This window comes from Dromiciops gliroides, chromosome 4, assembly GCF_019393635.1.
Source record: "Dromiciops gliroides isolate mDroGli1 chromosome 4, mDroGli1.pri, whole genome shotgun sequence".
Classification (NCBI taxonomy): Eukaryota; Metazoa; Chordata; class Mammalia; order Microbiotheria; family Microbiotheriidae; genus Dromiciops; species Dromiciops gliroides.
In genome coordinates, this window is record NC_057864.1 from 38616782 (window position 1) to 38642640 (window position 25859).

The 25859-nt window shown below is 40.2% G+C and overlaps 1 protein-coding gene and 1 pseudogene across 3 annotated transcripts; both read left to right on the forward strand.

The window, feature by feature from the left end:
- On the forward strand, positions 1-22203 carry LOC122753279 (guanylate-binding protein 1-like). 3 transcript variants are annotated; one of them, XM_044000617.1, is made up of 11 exons: positions 2-130; positions 6049-6257; positions 13718-13845; positions 14031-14140; positions 14822-15018; positions 15350-15574; positions 15924-16204; positions 17372-17584; positions 17788-17890; positions 18441-18634; positions 19664-22203. In XM_044000617.1, the coding sequence occupies exons 2-11, from the start codon at positions 6068-6070 to the stop codon at positions 19820-19822; spliced, it is 1800 nt and encodes a 599-aa protein (XP_043856552.1). In that variant the 5' UTR covers positions 2-130; positions 6049-6067; the 3' UTR covers positions 19823-22203. The 3 variants fall into 3 exon arrangements, with proteins under 3 accessions (XP_043856553.1, XP_043856552.1, XP_043856551.1); XM_044000616.1 differs by having other exon boundaries at positions 12-130; positions 6034-6257; XM_044000618.1 differs by lacking the exon at positions 6049-6257 and having other exon boundaries at positions 1-130.
- On the forward strand, positions 20647-25859 carry LOC122754573 (annotated as a pseudogene).

The following is a 25859-nucleotide window of genomic DNA, read 5'->3' on the forward strand; positions in this document are numbered from 1 at the left end:
CAGAGCTTCAGGTTCACAAAGAGACTGGAAGAGAGTCAGAGTCAAGGGATCAAGTGAAAAAGCCCCAAATCAAGGGAGTCTCCCAAACTACAAACCACAGAAGACACAGAGATTGTGAAGGAAAGAAGTGGTAAGAACTTTTCAGTATTTTCTTTTCCAATCAGGCCCCTCAGACATCATAAAGCACCATGGCCCTCTGTTGTATAATCTTTGCTTGGAGTTTGAGGGGGCAGGTGGGTAGGCCACTCATTACCCCCAGAATAGGACATGACTGGTCCTCAGCTACCTCAGAGATCTCAGTCTGGTCGGGAGTCACTGCACAACATTAGCTGTGTCCACTCCATGTGGAACACCATTTTAGGCACTGGGATCCGGGGAAGAGGGAATGCCTCTGGGAAGCTGAACTATTTTAAGATTATCTATGAAGCAAATTCCTATAATTGTCCAAATTGCATATTGGAGATCTAAAGGTTTGGTTGAAGAGAAGAGAAGAGAAAAAAAGGCCTGAGTGGGAATCTACAGCCCACGACACTGCCAAATCCTCCCTCCAGAATCTCATTCTGTACAGCTGGTTTTTCCATATATTAGAATTAGACATTGGGACTGTCATCTCTGGATCCTCCATCTTTGTTTCCAACTATGGGCTCTTTTCATTGAAATTCACTTGTCTTGGGGCAGCTAGGTGGTACAGTGGATAAAGCACCAGCTCTGGATTCAGGAGGACCTGAGTTCAAATCTGGCTTCAGAGACTTGACACACTTACTAGCTGGGTGACCCTGGACAAGTTACTTAACCCTCATTGCCCACCCCCACCCCCCAAAAAGAAATTCACTTATCTTGGCTTATTTTTTTTCTACTTATTCTGAAAACTGGAAACTTCTGAAACTAAGTCACGTCCAGGCTTTCAAGTCTTCAAAATGTTAATGGACCAAGGCTAAGCATATGATTGAAATAGTATATATTACTCAAGGTATAAATGACTGTGAGTAGAAGGGCAAGAGAGCAAGTATTGGCTCCATGTAAATGGGGTGTCTTTCTATTCCACAAACCCGCTCCTACAGAGAAGGAAACAATCAGAAGGCACAGAGGGAGGAGTGGCTCCTCTGGGAAGGTATCTCACTCCTTAGCTGGGCCAGGACTTCGGGAATCAGTAGCCAAAGGAGAAATTAGCATGTTGGATCCAGACTTTCCTCCAGACTAGAAATTTCAGCTGTCTGGGAAATATAGCTGAGGGGGAAATAGCTTGAGATATTTGCTATCTCCTAGTGGGAATGGCTGAGGTCTGGATCTTAGCCACTTACCTGTAAGACTCCTGGAACTCCTGAGTGAGGGGGGTGCCCCAAAACTAGTTAAGGGCCGTTTAGATGTCTGAGGGGCCATGGGCACCTAGACAGATTGGAAGTTGTATTGACTTGATTTTTAAAAGAGAATTGAAGATCATTCACTTTTCTGTTTAATTGATTAATTGGTAAACTGTTGATGCATGACCTTGTAGGAGAAGTAGATGACTTCAACTTCAGACTGAAAAAGTCAGCCAGAAGCCCATGGACAATAGGAAAGATGACCCCTCCAGCACAAGCAGAGAGGGAACAGTAGAGGTAGCTAGGTGGTACAGTAGGTAGAGCTTTGAACCTGGAGTAAGGAGGAACTGAGTTCGAATCCAGGCTCAGGCATTTACTGACTAGCCAAGTGCCAATACTAAAGTCACCTAGCATTAGCCTGCCTCAGTTTTTTCAACTATAAAATAGGAATAATAATAGTAACTAACTCACAAAGTCCAGGGAACTAGCATAGCACCTGGAACACAATGGATCCTTAATAAATAATTGTTGATAGATTCACATGAAGATAAGGTCATTGTGAAGTCAAATGAGGAACTATTTGTAAAGTGCTTACCACAATGCCTTATACATAAAAGGTGCTTAATAAATGCATGTTCTTTCTCTCCCATCAAAAAAAAAACGTGAATGTGATAAGAAAGCCCCAGGGTGAGCGCCCTGGAAGTCCTGGCTAACAACTAGTTAACAGGAAATAACCAGAGAACAACCACTGCCCATAGCAGTGCCAACCAACATGATGCCACAGCCCTCAGACAGAGACAGCCCAGGCAGCCCAGGCCCCAACACCCTTCAACTTGGGGACTCTGTGCCTGTGACTCTCCCCCTCCCATCTTCTTCCCTACAAGGGACTCAGTGAAGAGTTGTCTAACCAATCAGTCTGGAATCAAATAGAACGATGCATAGAAAGGGACTGGAGAATCTGAAAGCTGTCAGAATTTGTCACTTCACAACTCAGCTCAAACTACCATTTCAGCCTCATGCCACATTAATTCCACCTTGCCAAACAGGCCTTCTTGCTCCTCCTTACACACAAGAGTACATTTCCCTTCTCTGAACCATTGCACAGGCTGAACCCAATGCCTGGAATAGTCTTTGCTCCTCTAAGAATCCCTAGGCTCAAGGGGCAGCTAGGTGGCACAGTGGATGGAGTACCGGCCCTGGAATCAAGAGGACCTGAGTTTGAATCTGACCTCAGACACTTGAAACTTACTAGCCGTGTGACCTTGCGCAGGTCACTTAACACTCACTGCCCCAGAAAAACAAAACAAAACAAAACAAAAACAAAAAACCCCCAAGAATACCTAGGCCCGTTCAAGGCTACTACAAGGTTCCCTTCTTGATCACTCCAGCTGCAGCTGCATCACCTCCAAGTTTACCTTATGTTCATTTTGTACATATCCTTTATGGACTTATTTGTGTATATGTTGGTTCCTCTAGAGAATATAAGCTCTTTTAGGGAAGGAGCATATCCTCTTCCTCTTTGTATCCCCAGTGACTAGCACAGTGCCTGCCCCTTAATAAGTACTTGTTAATAGATTCACATGGAGACAAGTTAGGAGACAGAAAAGAGCTCAGGAGTCAGAAGACCTGAGGTCAGATCCTCCCTCTGACACTTACTATTTGTGTATAAGTCTTTATCTTAATTTTGTTTTTTGCAGAGCAATGAGGGTTAAGTGACTTAACCAAGGTCACACAGCTAGTAAGCGTCAAGGGTCTGAGGCCAAATTCAAACTCAGGTCCTCCTGAATCCAAGGCCGGTGCTTTATCCATGGTTTCATCTAGATGTCCTCAATCGTTAGGCAAGTCCTTTAGCTTCTCTGTGCCTAAGTTTCTTTATCTGTACAATGAGACGTTTGAATAGGTGACTTCTCAAGCTCTAGATGATGATCCTTCCAACTCAAAGACACAAAGTCCTTTGAGAACCCACAAGGGAGCCACATTCTCTCAACCAGCCAATCAACACTGAGCACCCACTATGTGCCAAGCACTGTGCTAAGTGTCAGGAATAGAAAAAGTCCCTGACTTCAAGAAACTCACAATCTAATGAGGAAAAATAACTTCAAGTAAGTATGTCCTACCAAGCTACCTACAGGACAAATCAAAGATAACAGACAACGGGAAGGTACTTTCCTAGTCCTAAGAAGGGACAGGAAAGACTTCCTGTAGAAAGTGAAATTTTAGCTGGGACTTGAAGGAAAACAAAGCCAGGAGGCAGAGCATGGGAGGGAGAGAATTTCAAACATGGGGGACAAAAGGCAAATGGAAGAAGACCCCAGCACAGAGTCCTGGGAGAAATCCATGCTTAGGGCATAGGCATAGAAGATGAGCTAGCAAAGGAGACAGAAGGAGTAAGGAGGATAATGAAGAAAGAGCACTTTGGAGAAAACTGAGGGAAAAACACACTGGCCAAAAGAGGGAAGAGTTGCATCAACCAGTAGCCACTACCAGGGTACAGTGCCCCAGGTACTAGGATTTCTGTGAGCTTCCTGGATCAGTCACCAATAAGAAAACTGCTCTGAGGTATCTCCCCAGCAAAGCTGCTAAGGGGCCTTTCAGCATCACCTATTTTCATGAATTTCAAAAGAAGAAAAAAAATAGAAATTTTATGATGGAAGTACACTGCTGACCTAGACAGAAAGAGAAACTAGATGAAGAGTTTGGAAAATAAACTATAAATCAGGCACAGAAACACAGTATAGGCATAAAGCGGGGGCGGGGGGGGGGTGTTCAGTTGTCCAGATATTTACTGGAGAGATCTCTCTGCCAAAAACTTAGCTTATAAGTTTGTGACTTATCTCACTCATAATTTCAGAAGATTTCAGGGAGTTGAAGGAATTTTTAACTAGGCAGAGTGACCTGTATTTTAAGAAAACCTCCTTTTTCAAGTTTAAAGAGAATGATTGAGAAGAAGAGACTTGAGACAGAGAGACTAATTAGGAAACTATTGCAATAGTGTGGGAAGAGATGATGAGGGGCTGAATTAGGGTGGCTGTTGTGTGACTTTAAAGAAGGGGATAGATGATGATGGTAGATAGAGAGAGATAAATAGATATAGGTGAAGAAATATATAGACATGGAAATAGATATAGAAATAGAAACAGATATAGATAGGAGAAATATTGTGGAGATAGAAATGTCAAGATTTGGCAATTGATTGGACATGTGAGTAAAATAAGAGCTAGGAATCCTTGAAATATTGACGCTCCAGAATTTCAATGAGCATATTTAAGTACCAATAATTAGAGGACTGGAAGCAAGCAAGCTAAGGGGCCCTCTGATGGCATATAAGAAGGAATATAAGAATCCCAAAGAAGTATCACATATTTGTGAAATGTGGTATAGGTGAATTATGATACTGCCAAGAGAACTCTGAATTTAGGAATCCAAGGACTTGAGTTCAAATTCCCCCTTTGTCACTAATGACCTCTCTGACATTGGGCAAATTGCTTAACCTCTCTAAGTCTCGGTTTCCTAATCATTGAACAAAAAGATAATTAAATTCCCTTCCAGTTTAAAATCTAAGATGCTGGGCATGAGAGGCTTTAGAATTGATGTCAAAGGACCTGGGTTTGAAACCAATCTCTGCTATTTACTGGCCGTAGGACTTTGGACAAGTCACTTAACCTTTCTGTGCTTCAGGTTCCTGTAAACTGGATTAGATGATCTCTAAGGTCACTTCCAACTCTAAATTCTCCATACATTTTTTGGAGAGATAGCTGTCACGATCTTTTATTGTAAATTGGATCTGAAGAGAGGCTGGATACTCAAAAGCAATTACATTTAGGTCCCAATTAATGCAAATAATTCATTCCGTGACGTAGTTGCATTATTAAGATTTATATTACAAATTCTCATTGGTCTGGAAATACCTTTTTGGGGGTATTTTATTATTATTATTTTTAGTTTTCAACATTTGTTTAGATAAGATTTCCAATTTCAAATCTTTTTCCCTCCCTCCCCTCCCTCCCCCGTCCCCTAGACAGCAGGTAATCTGATATAGGTTATATATATATGTGTGTGTGTGTGTGTGTGTGTGTATGTATATATATTATATATAACATTAAACATATGTCTGCATTAGTCATGTTATAAGAGAACAATCAGAGCAAAAAGGAAAAACTTCAAAAAAAGAAAAACAACAGCACCAAAAACAAAAGAAATAGTATGGTACGATCAGCATCCTTATTCCATAGTTCCTTTTTTTCTGGATTTAGAGAGTCTTTTCCATCATGAGTTCTTTGGAACTTTCTTGTACAGTTGGATTGGTGAGAAGATTCTAGTCTATCACAGTTGATCAACACATAATGTTGATGACACTGTATATAATGTACTTCTGGTTCTGCTCATCTCACTCATCATCAGTTCGTGCAAGTCCTTCCAGGTTTCTCTGAACTCCTCATGCTCATCGTTTCTTACAGCACAATAGAATGGTCTGGAAATATATTAACATATTTTGACTTTGAATAATGGCATTCAAATAAATGTGATCACTTCCCAGGATTCATTATTCACACTAATCAGGACTTAATTGTAAGGGTATTAATAGGGAAAGGGAGAAGAGGGACTCTGGTTCTACCTGGAAGCACAGTCTGTAGGGAGGGTTACAAGCAGGAGAAGGAGTATAGTCCTGAGAATGCTGTTTTCCTAGCTCAGCTAAAAATGACTTAGTGTTTCCCAGGTTCTATTTGAGCAGCCTTTGCATTTGCAGGTAACATTCCTCCTCCAACATGGCCAGTGGTCTTTCCATGCGAGCCCCAGTCTGCTTAATTGAGAACAGTAATGGGCAATTCATGGTGAAGCAGAAAGCACTTCAGGTCCTTACTACAGTTACCCAGCCTGTGGTGGTGGTGGCAATTGTGGGACTCTATCGCACTGGAAAATCCTACCTGATGAACAAGCTGGCAGGGCAGAAAACTGGTAAGTCTAAGACATATCACTCTGTAAACACATACAGAATATTATCCATTCATGTCAGATTAGGGTCTTTGTCATAGGAATTAATGGCTCCTTATAGGTAAAGTTTCTTCCTTTGATCCTGATTCTTTTCAAATACAGTAATTGAGGAATAAAGCAGAGAAGAGAATGCAAATAGGATATTCCAGTTTTTCTTTCATAAGGGACAAGGAGAGCATAAAAAATAAAGGTAGAGACAATGAATCAGGGAATTAAAAATAAATGGGTTAGGAGAAAGGGAAAATAAGGAACAAGGAGGATAATGCAAAAGACAATTTCTTTTCTTTTTTTTTAGGCAATGGGGGTTAAGTGACTTGCCCAGGGTCACACAGCTAGTAAGTGTCAAGTGTCTGAGGCCGGATTTGAACTCAGGTACTCCTGAATCCAGGGCCGGTGCTTTAACCACTGCGCCATCTAGCTGCCCCAAAAGACAATTTCTTTTAAAAGGGAATAGCAACAAAAGGGAGAAGACAAAAAAAGCATTGACCAATGATAACAGTTAATTAATTAGTTATGGTGATGTTTAAGATGACATCATCTTAATTAAGTAAATTAGAGATATATATTTTTACATATTCCTTAACAGTTCTGATAAAATAATCTAACTTGTTTTGGCTACATTTCCCCCCATTTCTCTGCTTAAAATGAGTTTGAAGGGAGATTTTTGAACCACAGTCTTTACTAGGCAGAGAGAGAGAAGGACTGAAAGAAAGACAGAAACGAACAAATAAAAAATAAACAGAAATTAACAATATAAATAATTTCAAAGAATTTAGACTAGGTCAGTTAAATGGGAATGATATAAGCATATGGGATTGGGGAAGACAGAGTGGGAATACACTGGTATAATATCAAATTTAATAACCTCACTCTCTAAAACTGTAGTTAATGTTACAATATCTCTGCCAGTCTATGGGAAATCTCTTTGAAGAATAGGAGATTAACAGTCATTCTGGAGAGACTATTAACTATGACAGCTGATGAGTGGAGAGGGAAAGAAACTAGAAGAATTTATTTGCAGGGATAATCGAATATGACTTGTATCTCACCAAGGAATATCAAAAGAATTCTTGAGAAGAGATTTTAATGCATATTCTGAAAGAACCGAATGATGGAACTAGGTTTCTAAAATGAGAAGTTCATAGTAGTTAGTCATTGAAAGTGGCTTTGGCTATGACTTTCTCTCAGCTGACATATTATAAATATTGATTCATGACTTTGTTTCCCTGTTGGTTACAGTGCTAGTATATAGTATAGTTAATATCTTCAATGTTTCAGCCTAGGAATCAGAAGATTCGGTGTTGGGGAGAAGGTGAATACCTATCTAGAGAAAAGGGAACCTATGCTTATGGATAAAGAAGCCTCTCCAGTTAGTTAAATAAGTAATATATAAACTGCGGTGGAGCACAGAACTAATCCATTAATTAATGAGAGGTATTTCAGTTTTAGTAATTAATAAGGAAACATCAAAACATGATTTTCTTAGAACCCAGGATAGGAATGGATAAAAAAAAATGTACTAGTATTAGATAGAATGGAGATTACACAATATAGGCTACACATAAGAACTGATTTTAACTCACAGGTATACTAGCATCAAAGTAATGTAAACTTTAAAAAATCTGTCATGCACCAAACACTGATTTTAAAAAGAAAAGAGATCACATGAAATTAATAAGAGGAGAAAAACAGAAGCCCAATAACTATAGTATGAAATGTGGATTAGTGCATGATCCAACAAAATGAAATAAAATGACATAGTGGATAAGAAACCACAACCCAACAATGCAAGACACACCACTGGGGAGGTTTCCACTCAGGAAATTAAGTCACAGTATCTATGGGAAGGAAGAGATCATCCCTGGCCACCAGCTGAGAATGGAAAACAGTCATGCGTGGTAAGGGATTGGCAGTGATTGTTCTGCTGCTTAGGGATTTAAACAGGGTTCTTATAGTGTTCTTCAAAGATTTTCCCCCCTTCTTACCAAATACAATCTCCCATTGGAAGATAAACAAAGGTACACACAATATTCTGACCATTGGTCAAATTTGACCTTCCTACCAAATATATTCTCCCATTGGAAGATAAGCAAAGGTACACACAATATTCTTATGGAGTGGAGGGGAAGAAAGGGGAAAATTGGGGGAGTGAATGAGTTTCACTCTCATCAGAAATGACTCAAAGATGAAATAACATACACACTCAAGTGGTTATAGTAATATATCTTGCCCTGTGGGGAAGTGGGAGGGGAAGGGCATAAGGAGGGAGGGGAGAAGGAAGAGAAGGCAGATTGGGGGAGGGACAGTCAAAATTGACCAATTTGACAACAATGGCTTTATGATAAGAAACAGAGAAGGAGATGGTCACTTATCAAGATAAACAATTAGGAAAGACCAAGGTAAATGGGGAGGTAGGGAATATTTAGCAAGCTGTATAATCAATTACTAAGAAAATTAAAGTTCTGTCACAAGTCAGATTTATTGGAAGTTTTTATAATGAATATAGAAATTATGTAAGAATGCTCCCTTTCTGTACTATTATTTCATATGATTATAGAAATAATATTGATAGCAACAAAAAATTAAAGAAAAGAAAGACATGACTACTGGTTAAAAGGAGACAAAAATGATCTGTCACAGACAACATGAGGGTTTGCTTAGCAAACCATAGAAAATTAGCAAAGAAACTAGTTAAGACAATAGCTTCAGCAAATGAATTAATTAGGTATTTATTAAGTGCCTATTAGCTGCCAGTCTCAGCATTAAAGTTACAAAGGCAAAAATGAAGCAGTTTCTATCCACAAGGAACTTAAATTTTTTCCAGAGAAAGAACATCCACCTACACAAATCAAGGCAAAGTAAATGCATGGGGATTGGGGAAGGGAGGCCCTAGAGCTGGGGGTTCAGAAAAGAGCTCACCTAGGAGGTGGTGTTTCAGCTAAGCATTAAAATTCGTAAGGTGTTCAGTGAGGTAGAGATGAGCAGTGAGTAAGTTCTCTGCAAAGGCAGGAATATGGAAGATGGAGTATCATATCTGGGATATTAAAAAGTCAGTTTGACTGGACCACGTAATGCAGGATGGGGAGTATTATATAATGACCTGGAAAGGTAATCTGGAACCAGATTGTGAAAACTTTAAATGACCCATAGAAGGCTTTGTATTTGAACCTAGAAGCAAAATAGTACCACTAGAGATTAGGAAGCAGGGAAATGAGATGGTAAAATCTGGGTAGGTTGGTGGCTATGTGAATAGAGAGGCAACTGGCAGCAATAAATGGTGCAAAGGTACGTTAAATGAAGCTGAGGAACTGAAAATATAAGTGGAGTGAAGGAGAATGAGGAGCTGAGGAAGGCTGCCAAGTTGTGAATCTGAGTGATTAGAAAGATAATGGCGACTTTGAGAGACAATGGAGAAGTTAAGAAGCTTAGGTTTGGAGGAAAGGCCAATGAATTCTTTTCTGGACATATGAAGCTTGATATATCTATAAGATACACGGAGGTAGGGGCTGGGGTAGAAATTCAGCAGAAAGACCAGGGCTCATCTTTCTGTGTATATGTGTGTGTGTGTGTGTGTGAATATATGCATGTATATTTATATATCTTTATATATGTGTGTATATGTATGTGTATGTGTATACATTTGATAGATGTGAGGTCATTTGTGTACAAATAATAATTTAAATTATGGGAGCTATTAAGGTCACCAAGAGAGATGTGTGAGGCCTTAAGAAGAGGGCTTTGGGGTACAGCCAGAGTTATGGGAAAGAATATGGGGAATGATGCCACAAAAGAAACTGAGAAGAGCCTGAGAGGAGTGAGTATGGCAGGAGAGGGATGAATGCTGTGGAGGGAACAAGAAGGATGAAGACTGAAAAAAGACTAGTGGATGTGGAAATTAACAAATCTTTGGTAACCGAGGGTAATAGATTCAGTAAAGCATCAGGATACAAGAAAAATTCCCTCCAATCTCAAGCATTTCTGGATAGAGAAACAAAGTCTGGGAATAAAACAATAGAGAAACCCCAAAGTAACTATAGAATCTTTAAAATACCAGTGAGTCAATATGCTAAGACAGAACTCAAGACATATTTTTATCTAGAAAAACCAAGTTTCACACTTTACAGAAATAAAGGTTGATAAATAATTGGGGGTTTGCTATTCACTGTTCACATTTCCATCACAAGCAGTCTAGAAAGGATAGATCAAAAGCACAGGCAAAAGCACTTGGCTTGACAAGAAGGAGGACCTCCTCTTACTCTGAGAATGAAGGGAAAGATAGAGTATGTGGGAATATAAGTTTAGGGGAATGAACAAGGATTCTTGAGAAAATTACTTTTAGATGACCTCCATCTTCTCAGAATTGAGAATGAGAAAGGACTATAGCATTCCAAATGAATTGTGTGGAGAAACTGAGGCTCCAGGAGGGTAAGTGATTTGCTGAGGTCTCAGAGCTAGTAAATGGTAGAGCTTAGATTCCTTCTCAAGCCCCCTATTTCTTTCTTTCTTTCTTTCTTCCTTCCTTCCTTCCTTCCTTTCTTTTTAGTTTTTTTCCCCACCTTACATATAAAAAGAAATTGTAACATTGGTTTTTAAAAGTTTGTGTTCCAAATTCTCATCCTTCCTCCCTATTCCCCCTTAAGAATTCAAGCAATTCAATATAAGTTATACATGTGCAGTCATGCAAAACACAGCAGACAAAAAACTTTAGAAAAAGGAACTTACCAAAAAAAGGAACTAACAACAAAAAAATATACTTCCACCTGTATTCAGGTACCATCAGTTCTTGCTCTGTAGATGGATTGCACTTTTCATAAGTCATTTTTCATAAGAGTTGTCTTGGATCATTGCATTGCTGAAAATAACTAACTCATTCACAGCAAATTATCTTACAATATTGCTGTTATTTTGTATACAGTACATTTCACTTTGCATCAGCTCATGTAAGTCTTTCCAGGTTCTTCTGATAGCATCCTGCTCATCTTTTTTCTTTTTTTAAATAGTAAACTACATTTATATAGTACTTTAAAGGGAGATTTCCTTACAAAACATCCATGTGGTTGATCATTGCAATAACAATAATAGCTAACATTTATATAGTACCTTATACCAGACAAAGAATTTTCTTCACAATAGCCCAGCAAAGTAAATACCATCCTCATCCTCCTCCTTCTCCTCATCTTCCATTGCTCTTGTCTCTGCTTCAATTTTTCCCCAGTTACTATTGCTGTGTTTTCCTCCATCCTATTTGATCCCTATGATATTTACTCTATTTTCTACCTTCTTTTACCCTATCCCTCCTCAAGTGTTTTGCTTCTGACTGTCCCTCCCCCAATCTGCCTTCACTCATTCACTCCCCCAATCCTCCCCCTTCTTCCCCTCCACTCCATAAGCTTTTTCTTGCTTCTTTTATGTGAGATACTTTTCACCATTCAACCTCTCTCCCTTTCTCCCAGTGCAATTGTGCCAGAGTCGAAAATGAGAAAAGCAAGGATCTCAAGCCATGCCCAAGAGACAAATTTTAATCACAGGATCCTGAGTTTTTATATGCTCTCAGATTCATGCAGATTGTTAGTGTTCCTATGGCAGTGGAACAAACTTAAACAATGTAACGTAGAACTTTTACAATGATGAACACAGGAACAAAATATTCTTGGGTTTTTTATTGTTGTTGTTTGTTTGTTTGTTTTCTGCAGGGCATTGGGGGTTAAGTGACTTGCCTGTGATCACACAGCTAGTAAGTGTCGAGTGTCTGAGGCTGGATTTGAATTCAGGTACTCCTGAATCCAGTGCTTTGGTGCTTTATCCACTGTGCCACCTAGCTGCCCCGGAACAAAATATTCTTTACAGGGAATGGCTAGTTTTAACTGAAACACATTGTTCAGTGCATTCTATTTGATTTATATGTTTATTAATAAGTATCCTGGCTACAGCCTTGGAGTCATGTCACTGGTCTTCCAGCTGGTGATGAAGTTGGTGAGCCAGGTGAGTAGGTGATTCTTGGTTGTAAACTCAATTCGTTTGTCAGGTATTCTGACTTCAAATCAGTGCTGCCTCTCCCTGAGAATACAGAAAAGATGCAAGAGCAGGATCAGAAAGGCTTCATGGGTATATAGCACAAGAGCAGGCCTTGGACTTCAGTGTTTGGGTGGGGGAGGCACAAGGAGAAGGCACAGTACCTCTATAACCCTTTTGTGATCTCCTAACCATTTGAAAGCCACATCTCCTTGCTTTCCCCTTCCCTTAGGAACTTCTTGTCTCATCTTACTGATTCCATTGTCTCTGCTCACCAATGCAGGCTTCCCTTGTCTGACCTCTTCCTCCTCCTTAGCTCCCTCCTTACCCCCTCAGCCATTCTCCTTTTCTCAAACATGTTCTGCCTTCAGATTTCTTGCCCTTCTCCTCCTCTTTTAGCCAGATCTTGATCCTCAAGTTCCCCAGAATTTCTACTTCCCAACATCAATCTCCAACCTTCTTTACAAGGTTAGAGCCCAGTGAAGCACCTCTTCAACATCCTTCCCATTCATCTTATGCCCTTGTCCTTCTCCAGCCCCTTTTGTCAGTCAACCTTCTACTTCATAAGCCCCAAGGAGCCACACTGCTCTCTTGTCTCCCCAATAAAGCATAAACACCTCATCTTAACATCTGCAGCCCTGACCTACCAGGCTCTCACCTACCTCACCAGCTTTATCTCATGTGGCCCTCTGAGCATACTTGAATAAATCAAAATTGAGTTACTTTCTATACAACTTTGGGCATTTGAGAGGCTGAGACCTAACCTATCTCACTCTCAAGTTAAGAAATTCTGCTGTTGTCTCTTTCCTTCTATGAAAATGTATTGGGGCAGCTAGGTAGTATAGTTGACAGAGTACCAGCCCTGGAGTCAGGAGGACCTGAGTTCAAATCTGGCCTCAGACACTTAACACTTACTAGCTGTGTGACCCTGGGCAAGTCACTTAACCCCAATTGCTTCACCAAAAAAAAAAGTGTGTGTGAAAATATATCGTGTTCTTCTGTACTAGTAGTAGTACTAATTATAGTACTCATCATCAACAACATCACTGCACTTAAATGGCCCTTTAAGGTTTCGAAGTGTTACATATACGTGTGTGTGTGTGTATATGTATATATATATATGCACACACACATACACATATACATATACATATATAATATATATATAATTTTTCTCAATAATTATGAAGTAGTTGCTATTAGTCTCATTTTAAAGATGAGAAAACTGAGCTTAAGCGATTTGACTAGAATCACACAGCAAGTAAGTGTTGGAGGCAGGATTTGAATTCAGCTCTTTCTCAAACTACGTCCAACATGCTTTCCACAACTCTGATTGGAATGCCCTCCACGCACCCAAATGTCAAATTGCTACCTTGCTACCATCTGGCTCCTCTCTCCAAACTTTTGTGCAGGTTTCTCCCTTGGCTCCACAGTGCAGTCTCACACCAAGGGCATCTGGATGTGGTGTGTTCCTCATCCCAAGAAGCCAAATCACACCCTCGTTCTTCTGGACACTGAAGGCCTGGGCGATGTCGAGAAGGTAAGAAAAGGTGGATGCCACCCTGCTTAACCAAATGCCACTAACCATTGCTGTTCTAGGCCTCAGGTATAACAAGGACCAAACAAGTTGGTTTTCCCCCACTGCATAATCATGGTAACCTAGGGCATCTCACGGAATGGAAATGAGTCATGCATTCAGTCCAGATCATGGGATCTGATTTCTAGGGTGACAACAAGAATGACACCTGGATCTTTGCCCTGGCCGTGCTACTGAGCAGCACCTTTGTCTACAATAGCATGGGCACCATCAACCAGCAGGCCATGGACCAGCTGCAGTATCCTGCATAAAATGAGATGATGTTGAGAAAGCATTTTGCAAACTTCAAAGGTCTTTACAAATGCTAGTTATTACTGTTCAAAGGAATAGTAGGATAGGAGTGGGATAGCTCCCTACTTCCCAAAGGAAGCCTCTATGAAGTCCACATTTTATTGTATCACTGACAGTTAAAAGAGAAGAGGAGAGATAGACAGACAACCAGAGAGAAAGGGAAATACAGAGAGGACCAAAGTCAGAGAAAGAGACAGAGATAGAAACATGGCCTAGTGGATAGAGATCCCCCATTGCAGTCAGGAAGACTTGGTGATAATTCTGCTTCTGACGGAGCAAACCACTTAATGTCTCAGTGCTCCAAGACCATTGAAAGCTGTAAATCATTAGCAAGTATCAATCTATATTTCTACAGGGAAATTCCTCACTGGGAGTTCCCTGTACTGATGAAAATAAGGATCCAGTTACACACACACACACACACACACACACACACACACACACACACACATGCACATACATACCCACACACATACTCAGTAACTGTCAGGAAAATCTCTTCTGGCTAAAAGGGCCAGTAAGTTGATTCTAGGGGAAAAGAAGTATAAGACTTTAGGGAATTGGGAGACTTAAGGAATGATGCCTGCTGGACTCATTTTCTACTTTTTTCCCTTAATTAAAACCCCAGTTATGTGACAGAGTTGACAGATAAAATCAAGGCAAAATCTTCCCCCAAAACTAAGCAGATGAATGACTCCACGGAATTTGCGAGCCTCTTTCCAGACTTTGTGTGGACCGTGCGTGATTTCATCTTGGACTTGGAAATCAATGGGCAGCCCATCACCTCTGATCAGTACCTGGAGATTGCTCTGAAGCTGAACAAAGGTGCCAGGGAATAAGGGTGGGCAATGGGGGAAATCACATAAACTGCTCTTATTTGTATTCAGTTTGTCTGTGTACAGTGATAGTCCCCAGACTCCTCCCCAAAAGGGATATGATACAAGCCTTAGAAGAATCTAGATGACTGGGATCTACTGATAATTGTATTCATGGGACAAGTTCTTTGTCCTTTTACTTTTTCTTTAATCAACCTCATGCTTACAGACTCCTGGGTTAGGAGTGAGTCAAATGTTCTAGAGAGGACACAACTGGAATGGACAAACCCCCAGACCAACTTCCGCTCCATGCCATATTCTTCCTCTTTCCCTTTCCTAAGGTACCAGTGACGAAGCCAGATTGTGTATCCAGAAGTTCTTTCTAAACAGGAAATGCTTCGTCTTTGCCCCACCTGCTCCTAGAAAGAAGCTCAAATATCTTGAGAAACTTCATGATGATGAACTTGATGAAGATTTTGTGGAAAGTACTAAAAACTTCTGTGATTACATCTTCAGTAATGCTAAGGCCAAGACTCTCTCAGGAGGTGGTGTGGTCACTGGGCCCCGTGAGTCTCCTTCTCTCTAACATTTCCTATGATTTCTTTGTAGTACTTGTAAGGATCTCTAGAATTAGAGAGCTAGAGGAGCCTTCATAGCTTTACCATGGACAAAGGCAATGACTGTCTTCTTGTGCCAGACCAGTCATACGTACCACATTTGTCAGAGTTTTGGTTACCAAAAACATATTCCTTATTTCCTAGGCATTCATGATGCTTCCTGATTCAATAACAAAGCTCACTTTCTGAGAAACAAAATGAAACCCTTACTGCCCACCTGGGAAAGAATTAAGATTCAGCCTCATTCCTAAACAGGATATCTCTGGCCATTCTCCTGATTGCCTGATTTCTCTCTTAGGTCTAGGACACCTGGTCCTGACCTATGTCAAGGCCATCACCAATGGAGATATTCCCTGTATAGAGAATGCAGTCCTGGCACTGGCTGAGCTAGAGAACTCAGCTGCAGTTCAAAGGGCCATTACATTGTATGAAGAAATGATGAGAAAGGAGGTCCACTTCCCCACAGAAACCATTCAAGAACTGTTGGACATAAATGTCATCTGTAAGAAGGAAGCCATTCAAGTCTTCATCAAGGACTCTTTCAAGGATGTGAACCAGAAATTCCAAAAATCACTGGAGGTACCTTTGCTATTTTAGGACTTTGCCTGTGAACGACATCTCTTATAAAATTTGAAATCCCCAGATCTCAGTACTGTGACCCTGACATCCCATTTTCAATAGTGACCAAAAGACCCCTGACTCTTGTGTGCTCTGCAGATCTAGTATAATATGCTCATTTAATATATCTATTTAAAGTCCTAGGAAGTAAGACTGTTACACATGAAAGGTCCACTTGAGGCTTTTGATCTGCAATATGGGTTATATACCATAGTCCAAAGCAAAGACAATAGTGGGAAGGACTTTCTGAAATTTTTAGATCAACGTTCTTGTGCTCTTGATATATTGAAGGATCCAATAGGAGTAGATGTCAGGCTAATGGATCAGAAAACAGACTTGGTCCCCTGTGACTGCGTCTTAAAGTTCACAGAGACAACAGATGTTGGTTTTATAGGAATGTATAGGAAGAAAATTTTCTTTCTTATTTATTTTTAATTTATTGAATAGAACATTTCTATAACACAAAAAGATTATTACACATGAAACTGCAAATCTATTATGTACAAACTGCTATTCTATCATGTAAATGTCTTTTTTTCCCTTTTTCCCTCTCCTAGCCCTTGAAATGGCTATCATTAGAAGCAAATAGCAATAGATATGTACAATTATTTTATACATACTTTTATTTATCAGTACCTTCTTTGGATGCAGAAAGTATCTTTCTCCATATGTCCTTTCTCTTTAATTTGCACATTTATAATAGTCAATGTGACTTACTTGCTCAAAGTTGTTCTTAATATTGCCATTACTGTATACGATGTTCTCTTGGTTCTGCTTATTTCCCTCTTCATTATTTCTTGCAAGTCTTTCCACGTTTTTATAAGATCATTGAGCTCATCATTTCTTATACCATAGTAATGTTCCATCACAATTATATACGACAAACCTAACATTTTCTCAAGGGAAATCTTCTGAAGGAAAACATCCTAACAATTAGAATGACTTAAAAGTAAGAGGCTGTCAGTTTTCCTTCTTTGGAATTATTCAAGGAAAAGTTAGAAGGGCTTGGGTGGCATGGGACATGGGGTAGATTAAATGACTACTGAGGTCCTTTTGAATTCTGAAATAGGGGATTCTTTTGCATCCCTTATGTCTTACTCCTTTTTTCTTTATTTAATCACTTTAAAGACTGAGCTAGAAGCCAAGCTAGAAGACTTCTGTAAACAAAATGAAAGAAAGTCCCTAGAGCGGTGCAGAGCTTTGCTTCAGGATATATTCAGTCCTCTGGAGAAATCAGTGAAGCAAAACACCTTCTATAAACCAGGGGGCTATGGCATCTTCCTTCAGAAGAAGCAAGAGCTCATAGAGAAGTACAACCAGCAGCCCAAGAAGGGGATCCAGGTAAACCTTCCCTTTGGCCATAGGTTCAAGGTTGCTGGTTAAGGGGAGTCAAGAAACTTCCAGGGTCTTTTCCCAGCCTTGAGGTGACTAGTTGATTGTGCTGTCTGTTGGGTGGCCCACGTATGAGCTATGTTCAAGTGAATGAACGAGCCTTGGCTTTACCCATACATCATCACTGAATTCATTGTCCTCCTGTCCTCCAGGCAGGCAAAGCACTGGAAGAATACCTGAAGTCAAAGGAAGCTGTAGCTGCTGCAATTAAGCAGGCAGACCAAACCCTTACTGCAAAAGAAAGAGAGATCAAAGGTGAGAAATACATGAAAGAGACCCTAACCTGAGTAGTCCTGAGAATTGTGTCCTCTGTGCTCAGAAATCTTATTTAAGATGACTTGATGTCCTTGAGAGCATTTGAAATCAACTAAGACTCCTTTTTTGCTTCCTAAACATTAATCTCTCTCCAGAAAAATACTGGTTATAAAGAGGTCCAATAAGTTTGCTCTATGAAATAAAATCAATAGTAAGCAGGGACAGAAGGCTGGTGGAGTGAGCAGCCCTCTACCTCTAGTTGTTGTTTTTGTTCAGTCATTTTGATAGTATCCAACTCTTTGTGACTGCCTTTGGGGTTTTCTTGGCAAAGATAAAGGAATGGTTTTTCATTTGCTTCTCCAACTCATTCTACTACCGAGGAAAATGAGGCAAATATTGTTAAGCAACTAGCCCATGGTCACAAAGCTAGTAAATGTCTGATGCCAGATTTGAACTCAGGTCTTCCTGACTCCAGGGGTGGCCCTCTATCCACTAGGCCACCTTGCTACCCTATTTACCTCTGGTTAAATTTTTGTAATTCTCTTCTCAGAGCAACAGAAGAAAGCACAAGCTGCAGCAGCTGCTGCAAAAGAGTTGGAAATACTGATATGGAAGCAGGAGCAGATGAACCTGGAAAATGAAATGAGACAAGAAGACGAACTAAGGCAAATGTTTGCAAACATGGAAGTGGAGAGGAGGAGGATATTGGCTGAGCAAGAGAGGGAGCAGGCTAGGAGACTACAGGTATTACATTATCCCAATTCAACATCTGTCCCCTTCCCCATTCCTCTTAATAATTTAGATAAATGGAGATTACTCAGTTACAACACTTGAATAGTAAAACCTTTTGAACCCAACAGAAGACTAATACAGTCCAGGACAATAACTCCTATCTCTTTTTATTAATCCATTTTGCAAACATTTATTAAGCACCTACTCTGTTTGGTCACTGTGTCAGCCTCTGGAGATAAGATAAAAAACATAAAGCAAATGAGGAAGGAAGAAAAGGAAGTAAGGGAGGAAGAAGGGAAGGAAGATGAGAAGGGAGGATAAAAGTAAGCAGAAGGAAGGAGAAGGAAAGGAATTAAGGAAAGAGGGAGGGAAGGAAGGAAGAGTAAAAGGTAGGGAAGTAGGGAGAAAGAGGGAAGGGGGAGAGAAGGAAGGAAGAGAAAGAGGGAAAACAAAGGAAGGGAAGGAGGAAGAGAGAAAGGAAGGAAAAATGAGCTAGGGACAGGAAGAGGGAAAGAGGAAGGGAGGAGGGAAGAAGAGAGGGATGAAGGAAGGAGGGATGGAGGAATGGAAGGGAAAATTCACAGCATTCAAGGAGTTATTCCCTTTTTCTGAACTTTATAGTGCCTCTCTATACCACTCCTTGAAAACTCAGATATACTGCCTTATATTGTCTGTTTTCCTTATATGTATTCATGTTGTTTCCCTAATTAGATTGTAAACTCCCCAAAGGTAAGGATTGTATTTTATGTTTCTTGGTATCCTCCACAGAGCTTAGCAAAGAATCTTATACATTCATATAATTAATTAAGAAAATATTTAAGCAGTTAGAACTTGAGGCTACCAATCACTAAGAAACCCCATAGGATGTAACCTCCCTGAAGGCAGGGACTGTTATTGCTTTTGTCTTTGTATCCCACCACCTAGAAGTTAGTAGTAGTCCTTGTTTGGATTAAATTGTATTGCCAAACCTAAGTGAGGTTCCCCTCTGATTTCACCTACACTTTGTCTGTTGGATGCCTTTTTGTTCTCATTTCTCTTCAGGAACAAGCACAATCACTCCAGGAACTGCAAATGAGTACAGCAATGCCACTGAACAGCAACGTCAGATCCAGAATTTTTAGGTCAAATTTCCTAACTGTGACTCAGGAAGTGACTGTAATATATTGTGAAGAGAAGAGCTTCACCTTCTCATTTACTTAGAGCTACCGTGTTGTTTAAATGAGAAATGTTTAACCTTGGGACAGAGAAGATGAGACTCAGCTTTCTGAAATAATAATAGAATTGTACAACTATATGACTAAAGGAATCTCAGAAAGCATTTGTCAAACCCTGGCACAAAGGATGTGTCTTTCTTACAATATTCCTGACCAGTAAATGGTCATTCAGCCCCAGCTCAAACTGCCCCCCGCCCCGATGGAGAATTCACTCCCTTTATAGGTGAGGTATCCTGTTCCACTTTTAGTCAGTTCTCTCTGTTCAGAGGTCTTTCCTTAGCAGGAGCCAGGAACCTTCTTTACAAATGCCATCTAGCTGTGCTTCCTGTGAATGAGCTCCCTTTGTCTAATCTTTCACATGACAACCTTTCAACTATTTGAAGACAACAATCATGAAATAGAAACCAGAAAAGAAAACAAGAAAAAAGAAAAGAAAAAGGACATTTGGTGGGTTGAAGCAGAGTCAACAAGATATTTGCTCTTTCCCTGCTTTCCCATGTGGAGAAGATTAGTTCTCCTTAGTTCTAGAGCCTCTTTTCATTATGTATATAAGGATATGGGTTTACTTCTCAGAACTGTTCAAGCACTCTCCTTTGACACTTTTGGGAACGTCAAGAAATCAGTGCTGTTTGTTATAGATTGTTGTACCTGCATTTGAAGTTGGGCTGTCACCCCAGGACTTGAGCTTAAATGACTCTGAGCAGTGGAGACAGAGGCTGAGCAGCTGACTAGGTGGGGAGGGGAAAGAAGTGTGTCCAGTCAATAGATAAACCTGGAGAGTTAGAGAGCTGTAACCCCAGGGGTACCAGGATGGGCAAGGGTGAGAGTTTTGAAATAGTTGTCTCCTTGCTGGGGCCTCTGAAAGCAGAGGAGCTTGGGACTTAAAGGTAGAGCTGAAGGGGAAAGTTGACTTGGGCTTCATTGACAGGGAACAGCAACTGAACTTCCTATTCCACCCACCCCTAGGAAAGCTGCCCTTATGGGTGCTAGCAGTTGGCATTGGGGCCACACCTACAGTTCTTGGAGATTTGGGGATGTGAAGGGGAGGGTTATTGTAGGAGGGTGTCTCCTAAGCCCTTGTCCTCTCTTCCTCCCCCCTCCCCCCATTCTCCTCATTGTCCCCTTCCTCCTCCCCTTCTTCCCTCCTCTTTTTGCCCCTTCTCCTCACTTTCTCTCTCCTCCTCTTAAAATCAATCCTTGAGGATAGGGCAAAAGCTACTCCAGATTTCTCCAGGTCTCTGTCAGTAGAAGTTTTATGTTGAGATCTCAACACTGTATTCATGACTAGGTAGACAGTTAAGACAGTTAAATATTACATTGAGCTCCTGGGTAAATGAAACAATTTAATGAGTCCTTTAGACCCAGGATTGTGAAAGGTGGTTGGAAAGTGGAAAAGCTAGTCCAGACACTATCCCAACTTTGTATCCTTCTTTGATGCCAAAGGATTAGGATGTAAATTCTGAGGGCAAAGATCGACATTTCCCCCCACCTTTTTATTCCCAGCATCTAAGAAAGCCTTGTACATATCAAATGTTCATGAAATGTTTCTTTAATTGAATGAAAATACAAATATTCAATGCTACAGCTTTCTCTTCTAGTGAGATGTCCTCCCCTGGACCACTATATTCTTTCAACAGATTGTTGTAGTTTTCCCCTCCCTCACTTTTATATTAAAACTGATGTCTGAATAAACTTTGGAATTTCCTCTAGGTTCCAATATACAAAGTAAAACAGTGGAGTTTACTGAATGGGGGAGGAGGAAAGTTGTGTGATACAGTCACACCTGAGCTTAAGGAAGATAAAAATAAGGGGCAGCTAGGTGGCACAGTGAATAAAGCACCGGCCCTGGATTCAGGAGGACCTGTGTGCAAATCTGGCCTCAGACACTTGACACTTACTAGCTGTGTGACTCTGGGAAAGTCACTTAACCCTCATTGCCCTGCCAAAAAAAAGATAAACATAAATCTGATAGATAACTCTTGTTTTCAAAAGATTTACAACCAGAAATATGTTGTTTTTCCTGTAGATGTGAACTAAAGGAAATTAGAGTTGATGCACAGAAAGTACTAGAATTAAAGGGATAAAGGAAGGCTTACTATAGAAGGCAAGATTTAGCTGTGAGTTAGAAAATAACAAGGAAGCATCTTATATGTCACATGACCAACAGGATAGAGGACTAGATATTTTCTCCAGTGTGCATGACTTTTAAAATTTCTCCAAAGTAGGAGTAATTCACTGGAGATAGAATAATTTCAGCTCTTTCCATGAACTAGAACACTAGGAATTCAAACAAAGTTAAAACTCAGTGAACTAATAGCAATGAATACTCTTTTTTTTGTAATTCAATGAGGGTTAGGTGACTTGACCAGGGTCCCACACCTAGTAAGTGTCAAGTGTCTGAGGCCGGATTTGAACTTAGGTCCTCCTGAATCCAGGGCCAGTTCTCTATCCACTGTGCCACCTAGCTGACCCCTAATGAATACTCTTCTAAAGAATATTCATTCGACCTGCTTTCCCACACTGCCCAAGGCTGCATAAGCCAAACCAAACTTGCAACAGAAGCCATCTTCACACTCCAACTCCCACTGACTTCCAGTGCCCAAAGATCCCAATTATAAAGAGCAGATATTTGTCCAGGCTCTAATGACAGCAGAGCAGCACTCTGGGCCATTGACCTGGGAACTAAGGAATAGACTGAATGAGCCCCACATGGAACTGGATGGCACTTAGATGGATAAGCCTGAAGAAAAGAGTGGGGACCAGTTCTTCTGACCCCCCGCCCTAGTCACTTACTGCAGAAACTTAGGATGGTGAACTGTGCATTGCCCAGTATGGGAAGAGGCTGAGACACTTTGAAATCCAGCCCCCAGGGAAACTGTCACCAGAGGGGTGTCAGAAAGTCAGAAATAAGGGGGAAACAGTGAAATTACCAAAGATCTCAGGAAAAAGAAAACTCAAAGACCTTAAACATAAATAGATAAACCAACAAGGAAGATATTAACAACAGAAAGAAATATGGTCTCCACATCTAGCAAAAAATAAAGGTGCCATGCATTCACAGTCTTGGGTGGCCCAGGTGGGGAGAATCAGCCACTCTGGCACAAACTCTCCCCTTACTCAGAGACTTACATCCATCCTTACCACTAGGAGAGAGAGTTCAGTTTAGCTGGTTAGTGCCTTTTTCTTCACACTAAGTTCTAGCTCAGCAACCAATCAAAAGGGCCTCTCTTCTCCATGCATTATGCAGAGAGGAAGCAGTCATCTTTGGTCTCCCATCACCACCTGAGTATTAATGGCCGTTTCAAACTGGATATCCCATAGACATCTTGAACTCAGCCTATCTAAAGCTGAACTCATTATCTTTCCCACTAAACCCTGTCCTCTTCAAAATTTCCCTATTGCCATTGAGGACACCACCATTCTGCCAGTCACCTCTCACTAACCCCCATATCCAATTTGTTGTCAAGGCTCCCACAAGGAGCCTGTTGGCCTACCTCCTATAACCTTGGACTTGTTTATTGTAGATGGCTGTAAAGCTGCTTTAGGGAGTTAGTCACAAAAAGATAAGGAAGCAACAGGGAGAGCAGTTTCCAATGGCCCCAAGTATGAAGACCTCCAAAGCAGAGAGAAGGATCTGCCAATTCCTGAAGGCAAGACAAGGAGGGACAAAAGTACAGCAATTCAGAGAGAAGAGATTTTTATCAAATTAAAGACCACATATTTTTCTCCCAGAGTCAGATATTCTATTATATTAATTTCCCTCGCTAATCAGATAATAACATTTATAATGATAATAATTACAATAGTGTTTCAGACTTGTAAAACACTTTAAAAATATTTCATTTCATCCTCACCAAGGAAGTAGGGACTATTATTACCCCCTCTCCATTTTACAGTAGAGGAAACTGAGGTAGACACCAGCATTTAGCAGAGTCTGGCACATTTTAGATGCTTAATAAATGTTTATTGATTCACTGACTGGCCAGCAACAGTTAAGTGACTTGCCCAGAGTCACACAGCTAGTTATTCTAGTTCACCTGACTCCAGGACCAAAATTCCATCCATTGGACCATTTCGCTGGCCCTACACTATAAAGGGGGAGAAGGTCATCTCCAGACCAAAGACAGTGGCTTATTTAAGTTTATTCTAAACCAGTCCATTAATTCAAGGTCCAAGGTTATAAATTCATGAAGAGGCATTTAGGGATCATAAAATACAAGTAACAGTTTTATTTACAAAGTCAGAATAAACCGCTCCCTTCCTTCTTCAAATTTGACAAAACAAGATTAGGCAGGGCTTCCTGGAAGGGCTGGAACCAATCAGCTAACTTCCAGACCCCAAATCTCATTAAGTTTACAGAAACAGGAAATCCAGTGATTTAAGAAAACGTGAGAAAATTTAGGCTATAGTAACAAGACAAGAAAAGGGAATTGAATCATTCCTAAGTGAATAGGAATTGCATAAGAAAGGCAATGAGGAAAAGGGAGGGAGGGAGAAAAATTTGGAACTAGAAATCTTGAAAACTATCTTTTCATGTAACTGGAGAATAATAAAATACTTTTATGATTAAAAAAGAAAAAGCAATTAGGAAACACAATTATCATTCTTTGCAGATATGATGATATATTTAGACAGCCCTAGATAATCAACTAAATAATTAGCTTAAACAATGAACAACTTTAGCAAAGTTGCAGGATATAATATAAATCCACACAAATCACCTGCATTTCTATATACTACCAACAAAACCCAGTAGGAAAAGTTAGAAAGAGAAATTTCATTGGAATTAATGGCAGTCACCACCTCCTGAGCTAGGCCTTGTCCTCTCCCTGAGAAGTTCCTACCACTGTTAATGACACCTCCTCATTCATCCTCCTACACCACAGGCATCACTAGTTCCAAGATGTCCAACTGAGTGGTTGCCTGGGAAGTCAGTCACTCTGTGGACGGTTTACAGCCTCAAGTCCTCAACTGAATGCACAATTAAAAGACTGACTTTAACAAGCACAGTCAACATAAAGACCTGCTAAAGTCATTATTTCCCCCCATGCATGATATATTTACTGTGTGTCTTGTGCTGCTCATGCTTATGCACACTTCTCTTACCCAGAGAATATTCATCCCTGCACCTTTTTATAATGGGCCCTTATCAGACAGGTAGATAGATATAGATATAGATATAGACACAGACACAGACACAGACACAGACATAGATAGATAGATAGATAGATAGATAGATAGATAGATGGATAGATAGATAGATAGATAGATAGATAGATAGATAGATAGATAGATAGATAGATAGATAGATGGATAGATAGATAGATAGATAGATAGATAGATAGATAGATAGATAGATAGATAGATAGATAGATAGATAGATAGATAGATAGATAGATGGATGCGATGGATGGATGGATGCAATGGATGGATAAATGATAGATTGATAGATTGATAGAGAGATAGAGAACATCTCTGTATGACCCTCACATTGATGAAAAAATTTATGAAGAGTTATGGAAGACAGGAAGTATGTCTCTGCAATCAGATGAAGTACTGAAATGTACTTGCCTTATATGCCTAAAGCTATGGAAAGCCATAAGGATGAGGTGAAAATTAAGCCTGTATTGGTTGAAGCTCTGAGTGAGTCAAAAGAAAAGGAATTCAGAAAACTGTTCAGTAAGTATCTACCTGAGTCTAGTCATCTCTTTGTGGTTTCTTCTGATTTCTGCCATTGGGAGTCAAAGGTTCTGTTAGATTTACTATGATGAAACCCACAAGGAGATTTATAGATCTAGGTAAAAGGGGCATGAGTTTTACAGAACTACTAGGACTCCACATCTTTTAGCAATAACTTAAAAAAAAATCATTCCTTTGTGATGCTACAAAACGCTTATCACAGCACTTCAGAAGAAGGGCATGAATATGATCTCTTCATTTGTAAATCTGCTCAGTCAAGCCAAACACAAGACAGTTTGGTGAGTTTTGAGGCTTCAGCACTTAAAAGTGTACTGAAGCTCTGA